At 45.9% G+C, this 24107-nt stretch overlaps 1 protein-coding gene across 5 annotated transcripts in view; it reads right to left on the bottom strand.

Annotated features, from left to right (window-relative positions):
* The window catches only part of celsr2 (cadherin, EGF LAG seven-pass G-type receptor 2), a 430851-nt gene that overhangs the window by 58603 nt on the left and 348141 nt on the right, over nt 1-24107 (bottom strand). For all 5 annotated transcript variants that reach the window (XM_072480304.1, XM_072480305.1, XM_072480307.1 and 2 more), the window contains exons 12-20: nt 23678-23852; nt 20344-20485; nt 19262-19382; nt 15184-15367; nt 13997-14098; nt 11079-11173; nt 9781-9990; nt 6369-6552; nt 3268-3411 (exon numbers count right to left, since the gene is read on the bottom strand). In XM_072480304.1, the coding sequence (XP_072336405.1) occupies nt 3268-3411; nt 6369-6552; nt 9781-9990; nt 11079-11173; nt 13997-14098; nt 15184-15367; nt 19262-19382; nt 20344-20485; nt 23678-23852 (1357 nt within the window). The remainder of the gene's footprint in view (nt 1-3267; nt 3412-6368; nt 6553-9780; nt 9991-11078; nt 11174-13996; nt 14099-15183; nt 15368-19261; nt 19383-20343; nt 20486-23677; nt 23853-24107) is intronic.

Here is a 24107-nt window from a genome sequence, read left to right as displayed (position 1 = left end):
CGGTCTGGCGCGCGTAAATGACGCGGCGCCGCTCCTAGCCCATTATCGAGCCCTGAATCAGTCATTATAGGGGCCGTTTCGCGCCGTCGTCAACCTCGACAGCGTTCACAACGGCGCGAACACTCTGCCTCCATTTCGGAGAATCCCGCCCGCAATCTTTTGAATGAGATTTTAATGTTCTCTCTGGTGGTCATATTTCAACGTGCAGCAGAGAGATTAACCCTGGTGTCCTGGACAATATTTATTCCTCAATCAACATAACTAAAACAGAGCATCTGGTCATTATTACATTGCTGTGCTTGGGAGTTTAATGTTCACAAATTGGCAGCCTCATTTCATAGATACATCAGAGACTACACTTTAAAACGTTGTTGAAAAGTATTTTGTTGTCATGAAAGGCACTTCAAAACTGCAAGCCTTTCTTTCATCATTCTTCCAATGAAATGTTTGTCAAGTGAATACGTACATGTGGTATATTTACCTAGTCATGTGTGGTGGCTTTTTTTTTGACAAAATCAAATTGTGCCTAAACAATGTTGTCACAGTTACACCGATGGCTGGGTAACAACGGGCTGGATTCTCTGATTTTGAGGCTATGTCCCCACATCGGTATGGGAACGGTGGCGTTTTACGACAGATAAAATGGCGTAAAATGGCCACCAATCCTCCGTTTGGTTGGGGGCTAGCATCAAGGCAGCATATAGCATCCGGCTCTAGCTGCCGATATGACCTGGAGAATTGCCGGGTCCGTGGCTGCGCATGCGCATGGCAGCAGCCTGCAGCGGCCGCACCGTGCAACATAGCGGCGTATGCTTGCAGACCTGACCCGCAAAAGAGTACCCCTCCTTTGGCCGGCTTACTCGCCCCGAGCCACCCCTATCAGTGTCCCCAGCCCCTGGCAAAGGTCGCCTGCCCGCGGATTGGCCCTCCCCCGACTGTGGCGGCGCTGGACTGAGCCTGCAGCCGCCACACCGAGTTCCCGACGGATGAGACCACATGCGACCGATGCCGACGGCAAGCGACTTTAGAGGGGGCGGAGCATCGCGAAAAGGCCAGCGCCCCCGATTCGGTCGTGAATGGGGATTCACCGGCCGATCGCCGAATGCGATTTCGGTGTCGCCGACTGGAGAATCCCGCCCAACACCTTTAGACGGCATTGGCCCGGAGTGACAATCAGCAATGGATGTCCACTCTGCAGACACTTACTTTCTCTTGAAATCCAAAGCCCCTGTCTCATCCGACCTTCCTAACTCAGGCCATTTGAGACAAAACAGCAAAGCTAGGTGGCACGGTGGCGGTGGTTAGCACTGCTGCCTCATGGTGCTGAGGCTCCGGGTTCGATCCCGCCCCCGGTCACTGCCCGTGTGGAGTTTGCACATTCTCCCCGTGTCTGCGTGGGTCTCACCCCCACAAACCCAAAGATGTGCAGGGTAGGTAGAGTGGCTATGCTAAACTGCCCCTTAGTTGGAAAAAGAAAGAATTGGGCACTTTAAATGTATTTTAAAAGCAGTGAAGCTGCTCTGGGGTTCCAACAGTGAAGTGTAAAAGAAGTGGAGCAAAGAAGAACACACACCCTTTTTACAGCACTACCACCTTAAAGCAGGTGGGTTTAAAGGGACCATTGAAAGTGAGAAGGTTAGTTTGAAAGGGATGTGGGTGTGGAGTTCAGACATTCAGACATCGGCAGGGGATAATGGAGAGGAGTGCCTGGTCATGGGGGATGTTTTTGGTCAGAGGCCGGCCAAGGAAGGGGGGTTAGCAGTTTGGATCCAGACATGGGGAGGCTGGTCAGGTCAGGCTGGATGTGGGGCGGTGGCGGGTGTTTGGTCAGATGGGGGGGCAGTGTTCGTTCGTGTCCAGACATGGGGTGGCACTGCCAGGATGCCAGGCTTGCAATCCTAAGGTGTCCGGGTGGCACCGTGAGTGCCAGGGTACCACCCTGCCCAGAGCCTGACCACCCAGGGGTTTTTGATAGCCTGGGAGGGGAGACGCTCCACCAGATCCTGTTACGTTTCATCCACGTGTGTGTGTACCAGTATTAAATGGTGCCATGGCGAGGTCACCCAGTCGTGGGCTTTCGATCCCAGGCCTCGGGAGAATCTGACGCCAGCTTATTTAAGTGAGCCTAACTGCTGACTTAATGTGTAAATCTGGATCCCGCCTAGTGAGGTCGAGATTCAGATTGCAATATCTTGCGAGACCTTGTTAGATCTCGTGAGGTGCCCCAAACATCGCAATTCTCGCAAGAGGTCTCTCGCGAGATTTAACATCCTCCTTGTGTCCTAAGCCAGACGTGATGAGTCCATGCGATCATGCCCATTGTTATAATGCAAATAACTATCGGCCCGCAAATATTAATTTTGTGGTGCACAATACAATGTCATTAGGGGATAAATTCTAAGGTGTGGAAACAGAGGGCGGGTTTCTTTAGTCCGCCAGCCGTGTGTTTCTCGACCACACGCTGTTTGCTCGTGGAGGGATTCTATTTTCCTGCTGCTTGTCAATGGGACTTCCCATTATAACCACCCCATGCTGCCGTGAAACTCATTTGCGCTGCCGGCAGGAAAATTGAATGACAAAGACCAGAGAATTCCGGACAGAGTTTCCAATGGCGAACAGTGGTGGAGTATGAGAACCCGCAAAACACTCACTCCCATCAAATTTATCAAAAGACAGACGGGTCAATGTTAGAACATAGAACATTACAGTGCAGTACAGGCCCTTCGGCCCTCGATGTTGCGCCAACCTGTGAAACCACTCTAAAGCCCATCTACACTATTCCCTTATCGTCCATATGTCTATCCAATGACCATTTGAATGCCCTTAGTGTTGGCGAGTCCACTACTGTTGCAGGCAGGGCATTCCTGTTTTCCTGGATAAAGTCATTTATCTTTCTACAGCATTTTGGTGTCCTCCTCAGGGTATCTAAGCGCTCTGTAGCCTATTAATTACTTTTGAGATATAATCACTGTCATCTGGACCATAAGACATCGGAGCAGAAGGCAGCCCATCAAGCCTGCTGCAACATTCAATAAGATCATGACTGATCTGATGTTGGCAAAATTATTTTGCGATTTGTTTAAAACACAGTAAATCCTTTTATTGGTGGAACTAATACTTAAAAACATTACCAGCTAATTTAGTTACCCTTCGCTGCGTGCAGCAGGAACAAATAGATGACAGAGGAGGGAATAAGGGTTATTGGACTGTGTTTCACAAATTGTTACACTTTCAGTTATTCTACTTCTTAAAAGGAAGTGTTCTTACCTTTAATTTCTGCAGGTGTGAAGATGGATTCTGGAAGGATTGCGATCGTCTCCAAGTCTTCAGGTTTCTCTCCCCGGATAATGTCATACCGTGGAAGTTTCACGCCCGAGAAGTTAATTTTATGAAGACGATCTACTGAAATAACTGGAAATATAAATGACTTCAGTTAGTCTTTGATGAGCGGATACTATCTGCCCTGAATGTAAAAGCCAGGCACACAGAGCTGGGCCTCCCGTCAGCACTATCGTGAGGTCAGCCACCCAATAATTGTGACCCAGCCTATTATCTTTCTTCTCCATATTAGCGCGTACTTCCATACTGTGTTCCAAGAGCAGAAACACACCAAGATTTCTCTACAACTGCCATTTATGCAGTTGTTCAGTGAACCTCAATTGATACATTTGTGAGCAGGGCAGAGGGTCAACTCAAAATCAAACTCCTTCATTTCTGTGAAGTAGCTGAAGGTGGATTTATACTGCAATTTAGTCGTGATTTCAATTCTCACAGACATGCAGTCACAAGAAGTAATTTCTTAGTTCTGCATTTGCAGGCAACGCAATCAGAGAACGAGGGTTATAATGTTGTAATGCTATTGTGACAAGCAGTTCCTCTGAGTGTGATGCCCCTGCAGAATAAAATCTAAAATTCCTTTACACCAACACTAAAATTGCAATGTGATTGACCCTTAAATGACTGAAACAATGCCGCCTGGGTGAGACACTGATTTAAACAGTGGAGGTCCGAGGACTGACCCCTGCGGACCCCACTAGTTACAGTTCGCCAGCCAGAGAAGAACACATTTAACCCGACCCTCTGCTTTCTGTCAGTCAGCCAATTCTCAATCTAATCTAGTATTCTACCCCCAAGCTTCTTGATCAATCTTTTATGTGGCACCTTATCAAACGCCTTCTGGAAGTCTAGATATACCACATCCACAGGTTCCCCATTATCCACCTTGTTGGTTACATCCTCAAAGAACTCAAGGAAGTTTGTCAAGCATGACTTACCCTCCATTAAACCATGCTGACAATGGTGGATTGACCTTATATTTCCAATGTTCAAGTCATCTCCTCCTTAATGATTGATTCCAGCAACTTCCCCATCATGGAGGTCAAGCTAACAGGTCTATAGTTTCCTACCTTTCGTCTCTCTCCCTTTTTAAATAGAGTAGTTACAATAGCGTGTTTCCAATCCACCAGAAACCAGAGAATTTGGAAATAACTTATCGAATGCATCCACTATCTCTGCTACCGCCTCTTTTAATATCCTAGGATGCAGGCCATAAGGTCCTGGAGACTTGCCTGTCTTTAGTCCCATTAGTTTATTCAATACCTTCTCCCTAGTGATGGTTGTTGCACTAAGTTCCTCTGCATTAACTGCAGTTCTTGGAAAAATGTTATTATCCTCGAACATGAAGACAGACGCAAACTATTGGTTCAGTGCTTCTGCCATCTCTGTGTTCCCCATTATTATCTCACCAGTATCGTCCTCTAAAGGGCCATGCTAAACACCATTCTATCGACTGGGACTCTGGTTATATTTGGAGCCTCAGCAAGGAACTCCCTGATGAGGCCACATATAGTCCCGTTTCCTGCACTGAGGAGCTCTGTTTGCCAGAACTTCTCAGTGCAGGAGAAGATCGGGCCACCATTTTTTAATAGCGTCCCAATCTCTCGACATCCCGACGCAACTCCCGACTCACCTTTCAGGTGGTCCTTGGGCCCCCCACACCCCATCACACCCATGTAGGGCATCCCCGGGCCCAATGCCCAGCGTGGGAAATATGCCAATCTGGCATCCTGGTCATGCCCCTACCGGCTGGCAATGCCACTGGCAATGCCAGTGCCAGGCTGGCACCCAAGTAGCACTGCGAGGGTGACAGGTTGTCAGTGCCAGCGTGTTCACGTAGCACTGGCAGTGCCAAAGTGCCACCCATGCCCAGAGGGCAAGCAACTGGAGGTCTCCGATCATCTGGGAGACCCCCACAAGTATCATTCTGTCTGGTCCCTATATATGGAGACCATGGCCGGGATTCTCCCTTTTGGGGACTAAGTCCCCACGCCCGCCGGAAAATGTGCGAGAATCGCTCCGGATCTTTTCCTCGAAAGTTTGGGGTGATTCTCCGTTTCCCACAGGGCTAGCAGGGCCCTTGCGTGCGTCCTGCAGCTCTGGATGCCGGCGGGGCCCTGCTGTACAGACCGCACAGCCATGCAGGCATGCGGCGGACCACCTCACCGTGGCCGCCGCCGTCATGGCGGAGCCACACAGCGGGCCCGCACAGGGTAAGGTAGGTCCCCCCCAGATTGTGATTACCCGCCGATCGGTGGCCCCCGATTGCGGGCCTGGCCACCGCTGAGGCCCCCCCCCGGAGTCAGATTCCCCCCGCCCCCCAGCAGGACCACCGCCGTGGCCACGGGTCCCAGCTCCCGCTGGGTGGCACCAGATGTAAACTATGCCGACAGGAGTTCGGCCGGTCGACCGCGGAGAATCGCCGCTGGGGCTTATTCCAATGGCCGTGCCGGGCGCGATTCCGATTCATGCCTCGGGTAGATCAATGAATACATATTAGAGTGAGACTATCTGTCTCACTCTAATCTGCAGATTTGCAAAATAGTGATCCCGCCCAAAATGGGCAGGATTCAGATCGTGACGTCTCACGAGATCGCATTAGATTTCAGGAGGCGTGGCAAGACAGGTAGATCTCAGAAGTGGGATCTCCCGGCATCTACCGCCATGCCATGCTGTCTTTTGGGCGCAAAGCTGCCGGTAGATCGCACTCTGTATAAAAGTGGTTCACTCCTCAGACTTACCTGGAGAGAAAGCCTTAAATTTAACCTCGAACAAACTTTAGAATTCAAGAGCTGTGGTATATCACAAAAAACAAGAATTGTATGATATACCACTACACTGAGGAGCCCTTATTAGGGAAGCCATGCTATTGTTGTAACCAACAATAAAGCTGATGAAAAGGTACATAATCAATCTGACAAAGTTTGGAAACCGCTCAGAAGAATAAAAAACAATTATTGTTAATATATTCTGGAAGACGCAACATATTATAGACTCAAGTCTGTCCATGTTCCAGCTTCTGTACTGCTCACCGATATTGGGTGTGACGATGGTGAAGGGGCTGAGGTAGGTTTTTCGCATGTTTTGTGCCAGAGCATTTGCATAATCCTCATAGTGTCTTAGCAGGTGTGCAGTCCCTCCATCTGTTTGCTGGATCATGTCCCAGTGCTTTTTGTTACTTAAATCAAGAAGAGCACTTCCAACTTTAATAAGGTTCTGAAAATGTAACAAAACAAGTAGTTGATTAATAAGTTCATTAAGTTCGAATAAGTAAAAGGTCTTTTCAATCCACCCAAAGTGCAGGTCCGATTAACATTATTGTGGGCTGAACCCATCTACTGAATCAGCTGATGGGTGTTATCCATAATTTCTTTGTAGATCAAGAATCAAAATTCAGCACATGATGGTTCCCTCGCAATACTGAAAGGCCTTCCTCCGTTTACCAAACTGAAGTGAATCAAATATCCTTTTAAGATCCTAGTTGGTATAGTTGAGTTTGTGATGCAGCAGAGCACTCTGTTATAATGCTGTGGAGTAGTGAGACACCGAGCCTGGGAAATCCCATGGAATTGTTTCAGCTCCTCCACTGTTAGTTTGCCTGGCTAGTGCTGGGATCTCGATTTAGGCATGTAAATTTACCGCTCTGAATGCCCTCTCAGGTTCTGCTATCGAAGGATCCTTTCTGGTCCTGCTGTCAAAAGGTGCCCCTATCTCAATGGGAAAGGACATTAAAAAAACAAGAGGATGAATCATTGCAGACCATTCCATTGCTTTCTGCTGGCTGGCCACACAGCAGCATAGGAAAAGGCATGGTACATGGTGCCTCTCTTTCTCAAAGAAGGATATGAAGCAGGGGAGTAACAAACCAAACTGGTGACAGGTCAACATTGTAAAAACATCAGGAAGAATCATGCAAAGATCGGTCTTCTTGGCAGGACAGTGTCTGCAAAAATCTCAAGATTTACTGAAATTCCTCTCTTCATCGCTTTACTTTTAAGTATTTGTTTTAATTTAGAGTACCCAATTCCTTTTTGTTTCCTATTAAGGGGCAATTTAGCGTTAATATCCCCACCTGTCACGCGGGAGACTAAGGTTCAATTCCTCGACAGGGAGCTTAGGAGCTGTGCAGAAGATCGACTGGAATCCTTTTCCCTCCCCGTAAGTTGGTACTGAGGGGAGGGTACCCTGTTTCTCCAACACAAAATTAGTGTTTGTACCATTTGGCCTTGTTTCTATTTTAATAAAAAGATATGGCCAATTCACCTACCCTGCACATCTTTTTGGGTTGTGGGGGTGAGACCCAAGCTGACATGGGGAGAATGTGCAAACTCCACATGGACAGTGACCCGGAACTGGGATCGAACCCGGGTCCTCGGCGTCGTGCCCCCATGGTGGCCTGGCCCGCGATCGGGGCCCACAGATCCGCGGGCGGGCCTGTGCCGTGGGGCACATTTTTCCCTCCGCCTCGGCCATAGCATTCACCAGGCCGACGTGGAAGAGATCCCCCCCCCCCCCCCCCCCCGCTGCACATGCGCGGGGATGACGTCAGCAGCCGCGGACGCACCCGCGCATGCCCGGACTTCCGCCGGCCGACAAAGTCTTTTCGGCCCCGGCTGGCGTGGCGCCAAAGGCCTTCCACGCCAGCCGGTGGAGCGGAAACCACTCCGGTGCGGGCCTAGCCCCTCATGGTGAGGGTTTGGCCCCTAACGGTGCACTTTGGGGCGGCCCGACGCAGGAGTGGTTTCCGCCACTCCATCTCGCCGGGACCCCCCGCCCCGCCGGGTAGGGGAGAATCCCGGCACGGAAGTGCGCACTGTTAATCTCAATAACTGAGACTTCAAGATGGTCATGTTCAAGAATTGGTAGCTGATGTTAAAGCAATGCTTCATTTTGTTTTGCTTTGAAATGGCTTATGCAAAATGCTTACTACATTTACTGTGTAACAGATGCCAAGGGGCTGGAGAACTTCAATCAAAAATGGTTTTGATGGGTCAGAATCTTGCGCATGTCCGTCAGAGGCACACTGGAGGGTGGGACTGGAAACGGATGCGATATCTGCTCCCACCCGCAATTGCAGCCCGGCACCAATTTCATGCTGGCTGGCCAATTAATGGCAGCCAGTGTGAAACCCATACTGAGAAAGGTTTGGCGCAGCCGGGGTGGGTGGGAAGAGGGTGAGTGGTTTGAAAAGGTAGGGTGCGGGCTGGCGCTTCTATTGGCCTCCCTCAAGGTGGGCAGCTTCTGCGTTGTCGTCTCTGGGAGCTGTAGGCCTTTACAAATTAAAAGTGATTAAAATAATGCAGCAAACTGTATCTGTGGAGAACAGTCCAACGTCTGACAGAAGTATACAGTGCCCCAATTTAAAAAAATAATTAAATCACGCCCCGTTACTTCTCGGCCTTTTGGCTAAGACCAAGCATGAGATCAAGCCCAAGATGTGGCGCAATGCCTTTTCTTGTCAGCTTGAATCTTCTATGTCTCTCTTGCGGAGACCCTGAATTGGCTTCAATTTTGAATTTGAATTGGTTTTTGGAGCAAGCAATGAGATGGATTAAGGGTTTGCGCTGTCCACTCTGTAACTTTAAGGATTGGATAAAAAAGAAATTGCATCCCAGACATTTCAACCCGCCCTGGATTGAGGTTAAAGGAAAAATGTAAAGCTGCCTGGCTGATTAACCCACCTGCCAACCATAAGAGTGGACGTACCACATAAAATTAATTTTATTTGACTCCTTAATGGAGTTAATCACCACTTAACTGTTGGCAGGAGCACCTCGGACTCCCGAGCACGCCCGCCAAACGGAATATCACACAAGTGCGCAATGATGTCAAGATGCGCGCCTTACGCCTTCTCTTGTGATTTCATGCATTGTTGGGCTGCGCACGCGCCTACTCCAACCATGTACAATCCTGGCCTACAGAGAAGACAGGCATTGAATAATGGATCCCATCCATTGAAATGAAATGAAATGAAATGAAAATCGCTTATTGTCACAAGTAGGCTTCAAATGACGTTACTGAGAAAAGCCCCTAGTCGCCACATTCCGGCGCCTGTTCGGGGAGGCTGTTACGGGAATTGAACCGTGCTGCTGGCCTGCCTTGGTCTGCTTTCAAAGCCAGCGATTTAGCCCTATGCTAAACAGCCTCTCTTGAAATACCTCCCTTGAAACACTCACCAAAAGTATCCACGTGTCTGTAGCAGTACCCAGGTGCTCCAAAGTTATGATGCTTGCCCCTAATTTAGGTAGAAATTGGGGCCTTAACGAGTTGCATCACTGCCATACTCTTTATGGCTCTGAACCTGGGAGATGCACTATGAGGACTCCCAGAACACCAAACACTGAGTAGGCCTCAACACTTGATGACGGAAAGCGACTGCACAAGATGTGGTTCAATGACCTGTGAACTGCATTAAGAATCTCCAAGTATCCTAAACTTCTTTACCTCTGTGAACTGTACATCCTGGGTTGCAGTCAAGTCAAATCCCCGCTGCGTATTCTCAAATTCTAAGATTTTTGAGGTCATATGGTACGCTATCTTTACATCGCTGCCAAAATATTCATCTGTGTGCTGAGTGGCGTTCCGCAACATTAGGGCAATTTTCTTGGATTTTCCCATATCCAGCAAAGTTTCATTTCGTTGCAATTTATCAGCCTGCACAAAAGACATATCCTGAGAAAATGACAAAACCTCTCAACATCCATGAAATTGCACATATTTAAGTTACTGAAATTCAGGGACCAGCTTTGTTATTGGTGAAAAGGGAGGTCCAAAATGAAATCTTTCCGGAGTCATTATTTTTTCTAAAATTTAGTGTGCCCAATTATTTTTTTTTCCAATTAAGGTGCAATTTAGCGTGGCCAAGCCACCTAACCTGAACATCTTTGGGTTGTGTGGGTGAGGCCCATGCAGACATGGGGAGAATGTACAAACTCCACACGGACAGTGACCCAGGGTCGGGATTCGAACCGGGGTCCTCAGTGCCGTCGGCAGCAGTGCTAGCCACTGTGCCGCGCGTCGCCCATTTCGGAGTCATTATTTTTCACTCTGGCGTTAACTATGACAATCAGAAGAGAGAAAGAGGAAGGTAAAAGGAAATGAGAAGCATTCAGTAGTTGTAGTCGAGTGCAAAATATTGAATTGTCCTTTCATCGTCCAGAAACGAAATTAAGCATCAAAAAGAAAAAGAGATATATTAAAGCATGTTACGTCTGGGAAATTAATATTTAATATAAGTATTCAATTTATTCTGAATATAAAGTTTCTAATCTAATCACCGTAACATCTCATTATTTCACTTTCCTCAGTGATAAGCATTAATTATGGATGGTCACACATTAAGATTGAGTCTAACCATGTTGATTAATTGTGTAATATGAACAGGTCACCAGTTACAATTTTAAAATTGCTCCTCTTTTTAAACCTCACAGAAGACAAATGATCACCTGGCAAATTCTAACTACAGACACATTATAACCTAGCATTTAAAGGGGTGTAAGAACATGGAATGAGGCAATTATGTAAAGTTAAGGCTTTTCAAATAAATGCAACTATAATTTCAGAAGTTCCTCTGCTGTTTTATGAGAAGGTGAAGATTCTGCAGAGTACTGCTTCAAGAAAGGAGCATATTACAAAAGTAGAATCATAAAAACTTTTCAAGAGTTATGTCCATTGGAAGGAACTGCAAAAATTCAGCACCTTGCTCATTTCAACCCTTGATCTATTTTCCTACTGAAACTTACAAAGGTTTTCAGCTCTGCAAAGGTATTGGTGGTACAGTTAAAGAGATCAGGAGGTAGCCAGCCCCTGTGTTCATCACAGTGTCGGATTCCTGTTCCTGTAGAAAGAAAATACAGCATCTCAGAGTTTGCCAAGTGCAGTGTTTAGCACAGAGATAGGTGGATGACAGGTACCATCAAAATCATTGTGTGTAATAGCTCAAGCACCTAACCCGAATGGAACACTTAAATCACTTCACTGTCATTTTACCTACTGGATAGAGTCGGATAATAGGTGCTGAGCTTTACGACGCTTCCCCAGCTTAACTGGATATAGTTTGCATATTTATTCCCCAAGTTGAATGATTCTAGATATTTCTGCATCCATTTCAGTAAAATACTCTGATATGGGAGGGGGGGTCTTTCAGATATGGGATGGAGTCTGATGTGTGGGAGTTTGATGAGGTGGTCTCTGGGGCATCATTCTCCGACCCCCCGCCGGGTCGGAGAATGGCCGTTGGCTGTCGTGAATCCCGCCCTCGCCGAAGTCTCCGGTACCGGAGATTGGGCGGGGGCGGGATCGGGCCGCGCCGGTTGGCGGGACCCCCCGCTCAATTCTCCGGCCCGGATGGGCCGAAGTCCCGCCCAGAAATTGCCTGTCCCGCCGGCGTAAATCAAAGCTGGTATTTACTGGCGGGACAAGGCGGCGTGGGCGGGCTCCGGGGTCCTGGGGGGGGGCGCGGGGCGATCTGACCCCGGGGGGTGCCCCCACGGTGGCCTGGCCCGCGATCGGGGCCCACCGATCCGCGGGCGGGCCTGTGCCGTGGGGGCACTCTTTCCCTTCCGCCTCCGCCACGGCCTCCACCATGGCGGAGGCGGAAGAGACTCTCCCCTCTGCGCATGCGTGGGAAACTGTCGGCGGCCGCTGATGCACCCGCGCATGCGCCGCATTTCCGCGCCAGCTGGCGGGGCAACAAACGCCATTTCCGCCAGCTGGCGGGGCAACAAACACCATTTCCGCCAGCTGGCGGGGCGGAAATCCCTCCGCCGCCGGCCTAGCCCCTCAATGTTGGGACTCGGCCCCCAAAGATGCGGAGCATTCCGCACCTTTGGGCCGGCGCGATGCCCGTCTGATTGGCGCCAGTCGGCGGACATCGCGCCGTTGGGGGAGAATTTCGCCCCTGATATGGGATGGGGGGCACCAATGGGAGTTTAGCGTGGGGGGTGTTGGTTGACCCTTATGTGTGCGTGTTGTGAGGGAGGGCATTTCCCATGGTTGTAGGATGAGTTACTTGTCGAGGGGGAAAGATTTGCATTGTGAGAATGAGGGGGGCTTGCCATCGGACCTTGGTACCAAGCTGCCCGCTTAAAAGTGGGATTCGGAACGAAATCACAGGTGCTCCCCACCATAAATAGATTTGCATGGCAAGCTTTAAGCTCCTGGAGGTCACAATCACCATCAGTCTTTCCTGGTCCACGTACGTTGATGTAACAGTCAAGAAAGCCCAACAACGTCTCTACTTCCTATGGAAGCTAAAGAAATTTGGCATGTCTGCATCGACTCTCACAAACTTCTACAGATGTGCCATAGAGATCATCCTTTCCGGCTGCATCATGGCAACTGCTCGCCCCAAGATCGCAAGAAAGCTTGCCACCCCCACATTGATTCTGCATACAGCCCCCGCTGCCTCAGGAAGACAGACAGCATTATCAGAGACCCCTCCCACCCAGGCATTGCCTTCTTCCAGACCCTTCCATCGGGCAGAAGATACAGAAGTCTAAAGACCTACACATTCAGACATAGGACCAGTTTCTTCCCGTAGACTCCTCAACGACTCTCCCTTGGACTGATCTGTTCCCTGTAAGAACACTATTCACGACGCCCTATGCTGCTCTTGCTTATGTATTTACTTTCTTTGGCCCCTTGTTCTGCACTGTAAACAATCACTGTCGATGTACCATTTGTCAATGTACTCTGTCGATTATTCTTTTTTCGTCTACTATGCACATACTGTGTACGTTCTCTTGGCCGCAGAAAAATACTTTTCACTGTATTTTGGTACATGGGACAATAAATCAAATCAAATCAAGGCAGAGGGAATCGTTCCTGGGCAATGCTCCTAGTGCCAAGCCAGACCAGGAATGATTCTACTCCGGCAGGAGAACATAGGGCGTGTTTCTCCGTCCCGCCGCACCAGATTTCTGGTGTGGCATGCCATCAGGATTCTCCGTTTTGCCGACTGGTCAATCGGGTTTCCCATTGTGGGGCAGCCCCACACCGTCGAGAAACCCCCAGGCTGCCAGCAAAACGGAGAGTCCCAACGATGGAGAATTCAGCCCATATTCTCCCAAACAGTGAAACGTGGCCATTGTTTCTCTGTTAACATATGCTTATTTTATGGTGATTTTTGTTTCAATTGTTACAATAAACGTTTTAAAAGGTGAAGGTTTGTCCATCAGTTCCTTCTGTTAGGATCGTTTGAGGATTCCTTTCTTTACAAGTTATTGGTTTCTACATGGATAAGGGTTTCTCCTGCACCACTGACTTTTACTGCCATCCTGACAAAGACTCTTGCTTGCACATACAAACAGGGCTCCCTGTCCAAGTTACAACAATGCAACGGGAGAAGAAATTAAGCATTTCCCCAGTGATTAATTTTTAATGTCCCACCCCCAATGAGATAGGTTATAGATTGTCCTCTCAATTTCATGGATGATATCTTTCTTTCTTCATTTATTTAACAGCCAGTTAAAGGAAACCACAAAGGAGAGCCTAGAAGCTCAGCATTTCACGACCGTTTAAATGAAAGCCATTCCTCACCTCTGGTGTCATTCAGCAACAACTTTATAATGTGTCTCATCAACGGAGCCAGATTAAATTGTTCCAGGTGACTAACAAGGAAATATTTTGAAGACTTATGAAAGTGTAATAATAACATTACCCATTGATCCTTTGGGACAAGGCATTGCAGCAGGGAGTCCAAACTTGGTTCTACGCCACCAGATTTCTGCCTCCATGGCTCGTGGGCAACTGTCATAAATCACTGAAGGGAAAATAAACAGATGTAAACTGCAGGATATTGTTAAAGCTGTACAAAAAATAAAAATAAATTACCAGTCTATTACATCAATTAGTTATTCCCATAACCACAGCTGGATATAGGCTGATATTACCCCACATCAGCGTTTCTGCATACTAGTCACACTTATTCAATGCACCATTGAAATACATCAAATTGCATGAAGTGGGGGCAATTAGGCAATAGGTACCCACTAAAAACACCAGAAAAAGTTGTGGGGCCCCTCCATTCAGGCCAAGTAAATTTTTAACAGGCGTGATATTATTTCCAACCACCTCTCTGGCATTGAAAATAAATTTTACAAGTGTGGCGTTGCATTCCTTCATCTTTTCATGATTGGAGGAGATTTTAAGAAAATAAAACAAATTAAAGATTTTTCTTTGTCTTTTAAAAAAATATCTATCCCTTTTAACCCATTCTTTCTCTTTGTTTATTTCACTTCTGTACATTATTTGGCATTGAATTAAATATTCTAACCTACGCTTCCTGTTTTGGACTCTGTACATTAAAAAATTGTCAAACTGATTGGTTAGGCGGTACACAGCTGCTTGTCACACAGCGTCACGGATCTCTGTAGAGGGAGCTGTGCTGAAATAGCTCTCAAATCACCACAAGTTTTAGTTTGAAGTCCCACAGAAAGTCTATGGCCGTACAATTGAGACCAGTACCTCATCGGATCCAATTCATTAAACAGTGAAATTAATATAAGTTTCACAAAGCTAGTAGTAAGTACTGTGGTCCTGTTACAAAGTATCATATCACAAAGACAAGCCGGCAAAGCAAAGAATAGTCCTTGTCAGAATTATATACAACTCAAATGTGGGATACCTTTCACATTTTGTAACATACGGTCATAATTTATTATGAAAAGGGAAATATCAAAATGCGCACTGTACAGTACTCTGTAGCTATATTTTCACCAGCACTGAATACCAACTAAGATTAATGGTTGCCCAATTCAAACTTTGTTTCTGAATATTATTTTATTTTATTTTTTAAATTGCACTTAAATCTGTACCAGGCCAAAATCTAATTCCACATAAACTCACCTTCACAGCCATTGGTGAATACTTCTGCAAAAGGATTGTCACAGCGATCGCACTGCCGTCCAATCACACCAGGTTTACATTGGCACCGTCCTGTCTCCATATCGCACGAGCGAGCAAGCGAACCAATTGAGTAACAGTCACACGGGTAGCAGGCATTGTTGCCTGGTGGCCAGTAATAGTTTTCCTAAATATAATTATGAATGATCACTTTATAACTGTGTAACCAACACTAAAAGTTGAAGCACAGATTTACTTCCTGTATTTCCCCTTTTCTTTATTTTCTCTCTTGATATTTTGAGCGCAGACCGTCCACTGTGGTCGGTAACCAGTTTCTAAGCTTTCATTAATATCACTCCTGATTTGGTCTCTGCGAGACAAACAAAGGTGTCCCATAATGAGTTGCTGTGTTAGCCTTCTTGTATTTGGAAAGATTTTGACAGGAAGGTGGGAAAATATGGGTGTCAAGCTGTATTCTACCACTTAGTGGAACTGTGGATAATTCAGCGGGTACCTTTCAGCTGTCAAGGCCCCAGGCTCTAAATTTGCTCCCAAAATCACTCAACCTCTTTTTTCTTCCTTAAAATGCTCCTTAAAACCTACTTCCTTGACCAAGCATAGGTTACCAATCCTAATATCTGATGTAGTCTGATGTTAAATTTTGTTGATAACACTGTGAAATGCCTTGAAATATTTTACTATGTGAAATATATATACGAATATATATATATTTTTTATATATGTCTATATTTATCACCTTCATTTCACTCAATAGACAATGGAGCAGTTACACTGACCACTAAGAAAAACTAAGCATTCCCCAGCTATTCAATTCAACAGTCCCAAACTACTCCACAGCTGCTTGAAGACGGGATTGCACAAAATAACTGAAGGTGGAAATAAATAGAAAATGAATAGTTTCAAAAACAACATAGTATCAAGTTTTTGAAACGATTGAGAGATAAGTATTTACCATTCACGGAGCATATTCTCAAGGAAGCAAAGCGCTTTATGTAAAAAAAAATTCTTCAGTAATTTATCAAAGCTCTACTCAATTAATGTTATTGGAGATGTGCGTTTAACTACATTTCCAGGGGATCTAATAGGTGGTCTAACATGACGATAAAAATGAAATAAGCGACAGGAATAGTTTAACATAAGCATTTAAAAATATCCAATGTTCTTCGACATGTGGGCATAGTGGTTAGCACTGCTGCCTCACAGTGCCAGGGACCCGGGTTCAATTCTGGCCTCGGTGACTGTGTGTGCGGAGTTTGCACGTTCTCCCGTGTCTGTGTGAGTTTGCTCCGGGTGCTCCGGTTTCCTCCCACAGTCCAAAGATGTGCAGGTTAGGTAGGTTGGCCATGTTAAAATTGCCCATTAGTGGCCAAAGATGTGTAGGTTAGATTGGGTTACGGGGATAGGGCGTGAGAGTGGACCTGGATGGTGGACCTGGATAGGGTGGGGTAGTGGACCTGGATGGTGTGCTCTTTCAGAGGATGATGCAGACTCAATGGGGCAAATGGCTTTCTTCTGCACTGAAGGGATCCTATGATTCTATAATTCCTCTCATTTTAATTGATTTTTTTTCTACAGGTGGTTGACAAACACATTGTTGAGAGGTCTTATTTGGTCTGTGGCAATGCGTCTCCATGTTTGGACTGATTTTTGGACTGATCCTGACACCTCGACTATCCATTCTAAGAAGGTTCAGTGATTTGTAACACCGGACACTGCACTGTAACAGCCAAACAATAAATTTAGAATAAATTTCAGATATTAAACTTCAAACATCATTATTCCCAAACTGTGCCTAAAGGAATCGGGAAGGGAGGTTCTCATGGGAGTGGTGGGGGAAGAGTCCTGTGGGGGTGGAGAGTTTCCATAGGAATGTGACACTTCACAGGCATTGCTGTGCAAACTTTACTTGGAAACTTCTGTGGGTGGGTGGGGGGGGATTCCCCAACACACATTTGGGGTAAACCCTGGTTACCCTGACATGGACCATAATGAACAAATAGTTTTGATCCTTCATTTCTAAACACCTTTACTAAAATTCTACTGTACAAACTATACTGATATGCTGGTTTGTGATGACCAGCATGCAATCCCATAATTTCCAGGTTCAGAGGAATCCGTTCCAAGAGAATAAAAAACAGTTCCAACTTCACTCTTTTATCTTCAGAATATCTGAATCTCAAGTGACAACTCTGGCATTTAACTTTGAGTGAGATGGTTTTGGTTTCAAACCCCGCACTTGGACCTGGGTACATAATTATGTTGTGCATTGTGTAATGAATGTGTGAAATTGTCATATATATATTATATTTTATATCAGTTGTAGTAATGTTTTAATATCCTGGGTTAAGGAATATATCCATTGCTGTAATATCAGTGAAGGATCTAGGTTAAGGTACCCAGACTGTCTCTCTAATTAAAGTGTCATAGAAGAGTGAGGTAATCATTCCTTCCAATCACCTACTTGGTTACAGATAAAGTGCTAATGGAACATTGTTTATATTTTGGATGGTTCCCTGGGGTAAAGATAATTTGAGGGACTGCATTTTGTCCAAGCTAGGCAGGTCATGTGACATCTTAGTGGGATCTAGATGATATAATTAACAGGAAGTCTGTCTGTAGTTTTGCAGTCTGCCAGAATATTTCAAGTTGAACAGCAGTTTGCCATAAGAGTTGAGTCTGACGAGTGGCATGGTGGTGCAGTGGTTAACACTGCTGCCTCTGGCGTTGAGGACCCAGGCTCGGTCCGAGTCCCGGGTCACTGCCTATGTGGAGTTTGCATATTCTCCCCATATCTGCGTGGGACTCACCCCCACAACTCAAAGATGTGTCGGGTCGGTGGATTGGCCATATGAAATTGCCACTTAATTGGAAACATTTTTAAAAAAAGATTTGAGTCTGACAAAACCGAAATGTACTCGATGTGGTCTTGAAAGGGTCTCTCTCTAAAAGTATCTACATAGAAGGCCGCAAGTAAACCTGTTGTGTTAACTTTATTTACATGTGACAGGTGGACTGTTTTGGGTGGTTTAATTGGATTTGTAGCAGCTGTATATAGTTAAGTTCAAGCTTTTCCTTTTATTTAAGAACTGCTTAACTGATAATTGTAAAGCTATTTTCTCTGATGTTAATGTGGTTAACTCTGTGTTTGAATTCAAGATTATTTTAACTTTTTGGTCAGAGTCATCAGTCCTGGGGTGAAGTAGCCTTTCCTCAGTTTTACAAATTGTAAAATTATTTGGGGTGTTCATCCAGTATTCTAACAAAGGTTGGGGTCTGCTCAGGTACCCTAATAATTGCTGAGATGGTGCTGTATTGTTGGAGGTGGTGGCCTTTACATATGCAAATAAGGGGCAAGGGTCTGTTTGCACCCCCCCCCCCCCCCCCCCCCACGGTGCAAAATTGCTTGCCGTGGGTATCAGACCAGCTAGATTCACAAAAACTGGGGGCTGATTTTCCCTGCCCTCCCATGGTGTGTTTCGTGGCAGTGGATGTGGCCCACCATTGGCTGGAAGCAGGATCTTCTGATCCCACTGCTGGCAATGCCGTTTCCCGTTCTATGCACCCCATCGCCAGTGGGAAACCCACGGTGGGGATCGCAGTCAGCGCGACAAGATCCCGCAAGCGGGAACGGCCGGAAAATTCCGGCCACAGTCTACATGTGGCCATTTCTTTCACTTTTCCTTTCTCCGAATGTCTTCGTTAGATTTGCATACTGTGGATCAAACACAATCACCACCATGATTCCCATATCTACAGTTCTAGTGGATTGACAAGCCCAGTACAATATCTACCCCAAAAAAGAAGACAGTTTCAAATGTACAGCTCAATATTGGGTAAACATTTGGTCTGGGAACCAATAGGAAATTGGAAGTTTACTATAAATTTTAAACGTTTGAGTCCTACCCAATATATTATTCTTCTCACTGAAGGTAATTATTATTGAACACAAACCCTGTGCTAGAAGTAATGAGGGAAATTTAGTTTGCAGCAAATGGTTGAGTGAAATGATTTCCCGAATGTTGGACTGTCAGACTTTAATATCTTAGACCTCATTCTTCACCTTGCACCTGCATTCTCCTGAGGTCTTGTTACAGTCAGCATCAAATCCGTTGCTTGTATCACAGTTACAGGGCCCACAGATAGGATTCCCCCACCATCCTTTGGGACAAGGCTGATCAATCCTACATGTGGAAGATACAAATCAGAGAATAGTCAAATATTCAGACTGTTATCAGATGAAAATGAAAAAACAATACCAGTATCTCATATTTGTAAATAATCCCATTAGTGAGTGCGGGAAAAATGATATTTTCTTTGTAACTACCAGAGTAGCTCAGGTGTATACCACACAGCAGAAAGTTAAATAGATTTGCACCCATTAATCAACTCCCTGAGGTTCGAGATTAATCAAGATGAAATGCTGTGGCTAGATGGTCTGGATGGACCGAAGGTCCTCGCCTGCCTGAAACTGTTACTATGTTTGTCATATTAAGCTGTGTCTTCAATTTCCACTGAATGATTAATCAATGGGAGACTGAAGAATGACTCCCTCACATACTAGCCAGGTTGAGACCAACACTGATAACCACCCAGAAAGAGATGCTCTGCTCCATTTCTTGGGTCACTGAATGGGAGGATGTGGATGTTTGGCAGCATGACATAGAAGGTCTTAAAATAACAAAAACGGGGATCAAACACAAAATGAAATAATTTGAGGTGGTGTATCAATGATCTTGGGCTGGATTCTCCGCCGGCGGGATGCTCCGTTTTGCCGGCAGCCCGTGGGTTCCCCAACGGCGCAGGCAGCCCCACAATGGGAAACCCCATTGACCGGCCAGCATAACGGAGCATCACGCCGGCCGGCGGGGTGAAACAGAAATGTGGCACGGCGGATATTTCCATGTTACTAAGCAGGCCATTGGAAAATACTTCGGGACTTTTTCAACTTTTTCCTGCAACTTCCGATGACATTGTAGACTTTAGAAGCATTCTAATACCATTGTGATAGTTTATCATGTGTCCGCCCACCAGTTTAAAAGGTTTGTAGGAATTCATAAATTAGAAATGTTGGTTGGTATAATTCCCCAATAAACATCCGTTTTAAACAAACACCTTAAGAGTTCAGCTTTGAGAATCACTTACTTGGTCTCACAGTACTGTCCAAAATAATTCACTGAGCAATCACAAGTGTAGCCATGTGAAGAACTGGGCTTGCGGGTACACATGGACAGATGTTCACAAGGGTTTAGGGAGCATACATCTTTACATTCCTCACCATAGTAACCTAGGAACAATTGAAGATTTCCCGTGACTACTTTGTTTGCTTAAAAAACTGTAGAATTACATAGAATATGTATATTTTTTATTTTATTCCTTTCTTAAAGTTACAAAGCCAATGTGCAGAGTGGACAGGGAAAGCCCTTAATACCTCTCCTTGCTTACTCCAAAACAACTCAAATTTACACCGAATTCAATTTATAGTCCCCACAAGAGAGACATACTCAATCCAAACTGACAAGAAGAGGCATTGCACCTGTTCTTGGGCTTAATTTTAGCCAAAAAGCTGAGACTATACTTCACATGAACTGGTCGTTCAACCAGTTCATGCCAGCATTTATACTTCACTTGTGCCTCGTCCTATCCTTCCTCTTTGATATCAGTATAACATTCTATTCCCTGCTCCCTTTTAAGCTTATCTAGCCTTCCCTTAAATGCATCTATATTATTCATTTCAATTACTCCTTATGGTAGCCTGTCCTACATTCTCACCACTTGTTGGATAATTCCCTGGTGATTCCTTGATGACTATCTTACATTCACAACCCTGAGATTTGCTCTTCCCCAAAAGAGAAAATGCACTTTCTGGCTGGAATCTTGTGCTGGTGGCTTGGAGGCAAGAAGGGCATTTATTTTGATGGGATGGTGGGATTTTGGAATCCTGCCACCCACCAGAATTAAGTTTGGGCCTGGAAGGCCCATGGTTGACTTTCCCACCCCACCACCAATTAAAACTCTTAAGTGGCTAATTAATGACCTCTTAAGGGTTTCATCCCACCACCAGTGGTATTAAGTCAGCTGTGGGTGGGTCCGTCGCTTTGCAGTGTGCACGACAGGTAAATCTGTGCAAGCAACATGTCGCCTCTTGATTGAAGGACTGGACACTGAGGAAGTGGGGGTGGGGACTTCTCTTTGCCCCTGCTGCCAACCCCCCTGCACCCCCGTTCTCTCTTTCCGCCCTCAGTTTCTACTCTATCCATGCCTCTCGTCATTTCAAATTAGGTTACACCCCTCAACCTTTTGTTTCCATGAAAAGAGAGACCCAAGCCTGTTCATCCTTTTCTGACAGGTATAACCTTTTAATTCTAGTATTATTTCCATAGATTCTAATGCACAATAACAAAGAAGCAAGATTTAAATATGAAGAGGTGGCTGAGTGCCAGTCTATGACACTATTGCTTGACTGATAGTAAAAATAAAGGAATGGATGGTCAGACAGTGAACCTAAATGATTTCAGTTGACATGCAGTTCAATCCAGGTCCTACGAATACAACTCATGGTGCAGATGTTTATCTTTAGATTTACATCCAATGTTGAACAGCAAGGGACTGGATACTCAAGATAAAGCATTTTACACATCAGAAATTTCGTAGGAATGCAAAAAATTATATTTATTGTGAAAAATTAAATAGCACACAAGGATTTGCTCTGTGCATAGATCAGGCCTGAATAGGGGGAAATTGCACTGGTAGCTGCTTGCAGCATCTTACAAATCTCCCTTTTTCATTTTTGCAACTTTTCCCAAGAAGCCTGGTAATAGTTTAACCTAAATGATAAGATAAGATACAACACAGAAATATCGGACGGGATTCTCCAGTCGCCGACGCAAAAACCGCGTTCGCCGGTCGGCCTGAGAATACCCGTTTCCGTCGAAATCGGGGGCGGCGCCCCTCCAAAGCCGCGTTGCCCTATCGACGACCTCAGGACGTTGCCTGAGGCCCACCCCCGATGCTTTGCCCCCGACCGACCGAGGTCCCAACAGCGTTGGTCTCTCATGGTCTTATCTGTCGGGAACTCGGCGTGGCGGCTGCGGACTCAGTCCAGCACTGCCACAGTCTGGGGAGGGCCGATCTGCGGGCAGAGGGGACTTTGTCAGGGGCTGGGGGCACTGTTGAGGGGTGGTCCGGGCTCGTGAGCCGGCCAAGGGGGGGGGGGGCACTGCTTTGCAGGCCGGGTCCATGCGCGGCCGGCGCCATGTTGCATGCGCAGCCACGGACCCGGCAATTCTCTGGGCCGTATCAGCAGCTAGAGCTGGGTGCTCTATGCTGCTCGGCTGCTAGCCCCCAGCCAAACGGAAGATCAGTGGCCGTTTAGCGCCTAATATCCGGTCGTAAAACACCACCGTTTCACGCCAGCATCAGGATATAGCCTCAAAATCGGAGAACCCAGCCCATCAATCAAGGGCAGATAGTGTATCCTCTTGCCATGAAGTCACGTTATAAGTGGCCATGGATAAGCAATGCCAATGGAGCTTATCAGCTTCTAGTTTTATCTTAATTACAGTTACAAGTTCAAAGTTAATGTAATACTTTCATTAATCAAACTTTGGATTCAACTGTATGTGTGTGCAATGTTTCTAATCTCACATCACAGCATTTTCCAGTCTGCTGCATTGACCATGAGAGATAGATGTATCATTTATTTCATGACCCTTAGTCCTTGGGTCTAGTCACGAGGAACTGTGCCAACTGTTTTTTGAAAGTTCCGTGACCCCCGGACCACCCCCCAACAGTTTACCAAATCAGCCTTAATCTCTAGTTATCCCCTTGAAGAATCCCTGCAAGTTTTTCGGGCCTCATCAAATCTAAGATCTTGCAAACTGTTTCCTATTGACACATGTTATCTTACTTTACTTTAGGCATCATTCTCACTACGTACGTCAACCTAGCCAGCTTGTAACATCTCAGTCCCATTTTAGGTGCTATTTTAGCAGAGAAAATTGATTTATGAGAAAGCATGAAGGGAGTACTTAACATTCATAATACTTAGTGCTGGTGTGTCTTTCTCCTTTAAATCATTAAAGTAGCTAACAGAATATCACTCTATACTTTGGAATTTACGCAGGTTGCCAGTCAGCAAGCACCAACGTCAACGACACTGGGCACTTGGATTTCCACAGTACATCACTCAGCTAAAGTCAGTCATTGACTGAAATTCAATACTGGCTAATTTGAGTGAGTATCTCACTTTATACATTATTCGGAATAGTAATCTGACAGCATAATGATACCCATACTTTTAACAGTTTTTATGGTAACAAATCTAGAGATTATAGCGGATGATCTTTGGGATGTGAAGCCTAGAAAATCACTATGTTGAATCCCGTGAGCCTGCCTTTGAGTTTTACGAGAATCACACAGGCTATAAAACGCTGAGCTTTTTGGCTGACCCCATTACTGAAGTGGTGTAAATCTTTACCTGGGTCACAGCTGCAAGAGTAGCTATCCCAGTCGTCGCTGCAGTAGCTGTTTGTAGGACACGGGCTGGAGTCACAAGGATCAGGAATGCTGCAGCCCTGATCCACATTCACCGTCTTGGCTTGGTTTACTTTCAATGCCACTGCTGTGGACGGTGTCTCACCAATTCGCACCCCCTGAGGGAAGGAGTTGTTCGTTTTATAGTGGCTCACAGAAACAACTAAACTTGTTTGCATCTGCATCTGTTCAACATCATTCGCTGCACAAAAGAATTATGATCAGTTTTTTTTTCTTCCACTTGCAATCGGATTGAAATGTCAGCTGGGTTTTCTTTCAGTCCCAGCCCTGAATTATAATTTTGATAATGAAAACCAGCTGTTAAAGGGAATTCTCTAGCTTTGTAAGCCAGACAATTCCTAAGGAATCAAGAG

This window comes from Scyliorhinus torazame, chromosome 17 (assembly GCF_047496885.1).
Source record: "Scyliorhinus torazame isolate Kashiwa2021f chromosome 17, sScyTor2.1, whole genome shotgun sequence".
Classification (NCBI taxonomy): Eukaryota; Metazoa; Chordata; class Chondrichthyes; order Carcharhiniformes; family Scyliorhinidae; genus Scyliorhinus; species Scyliorhinus torazame.
This window is presented reverse-complemented; position numbering and strand designations above follow the sequence as displayed.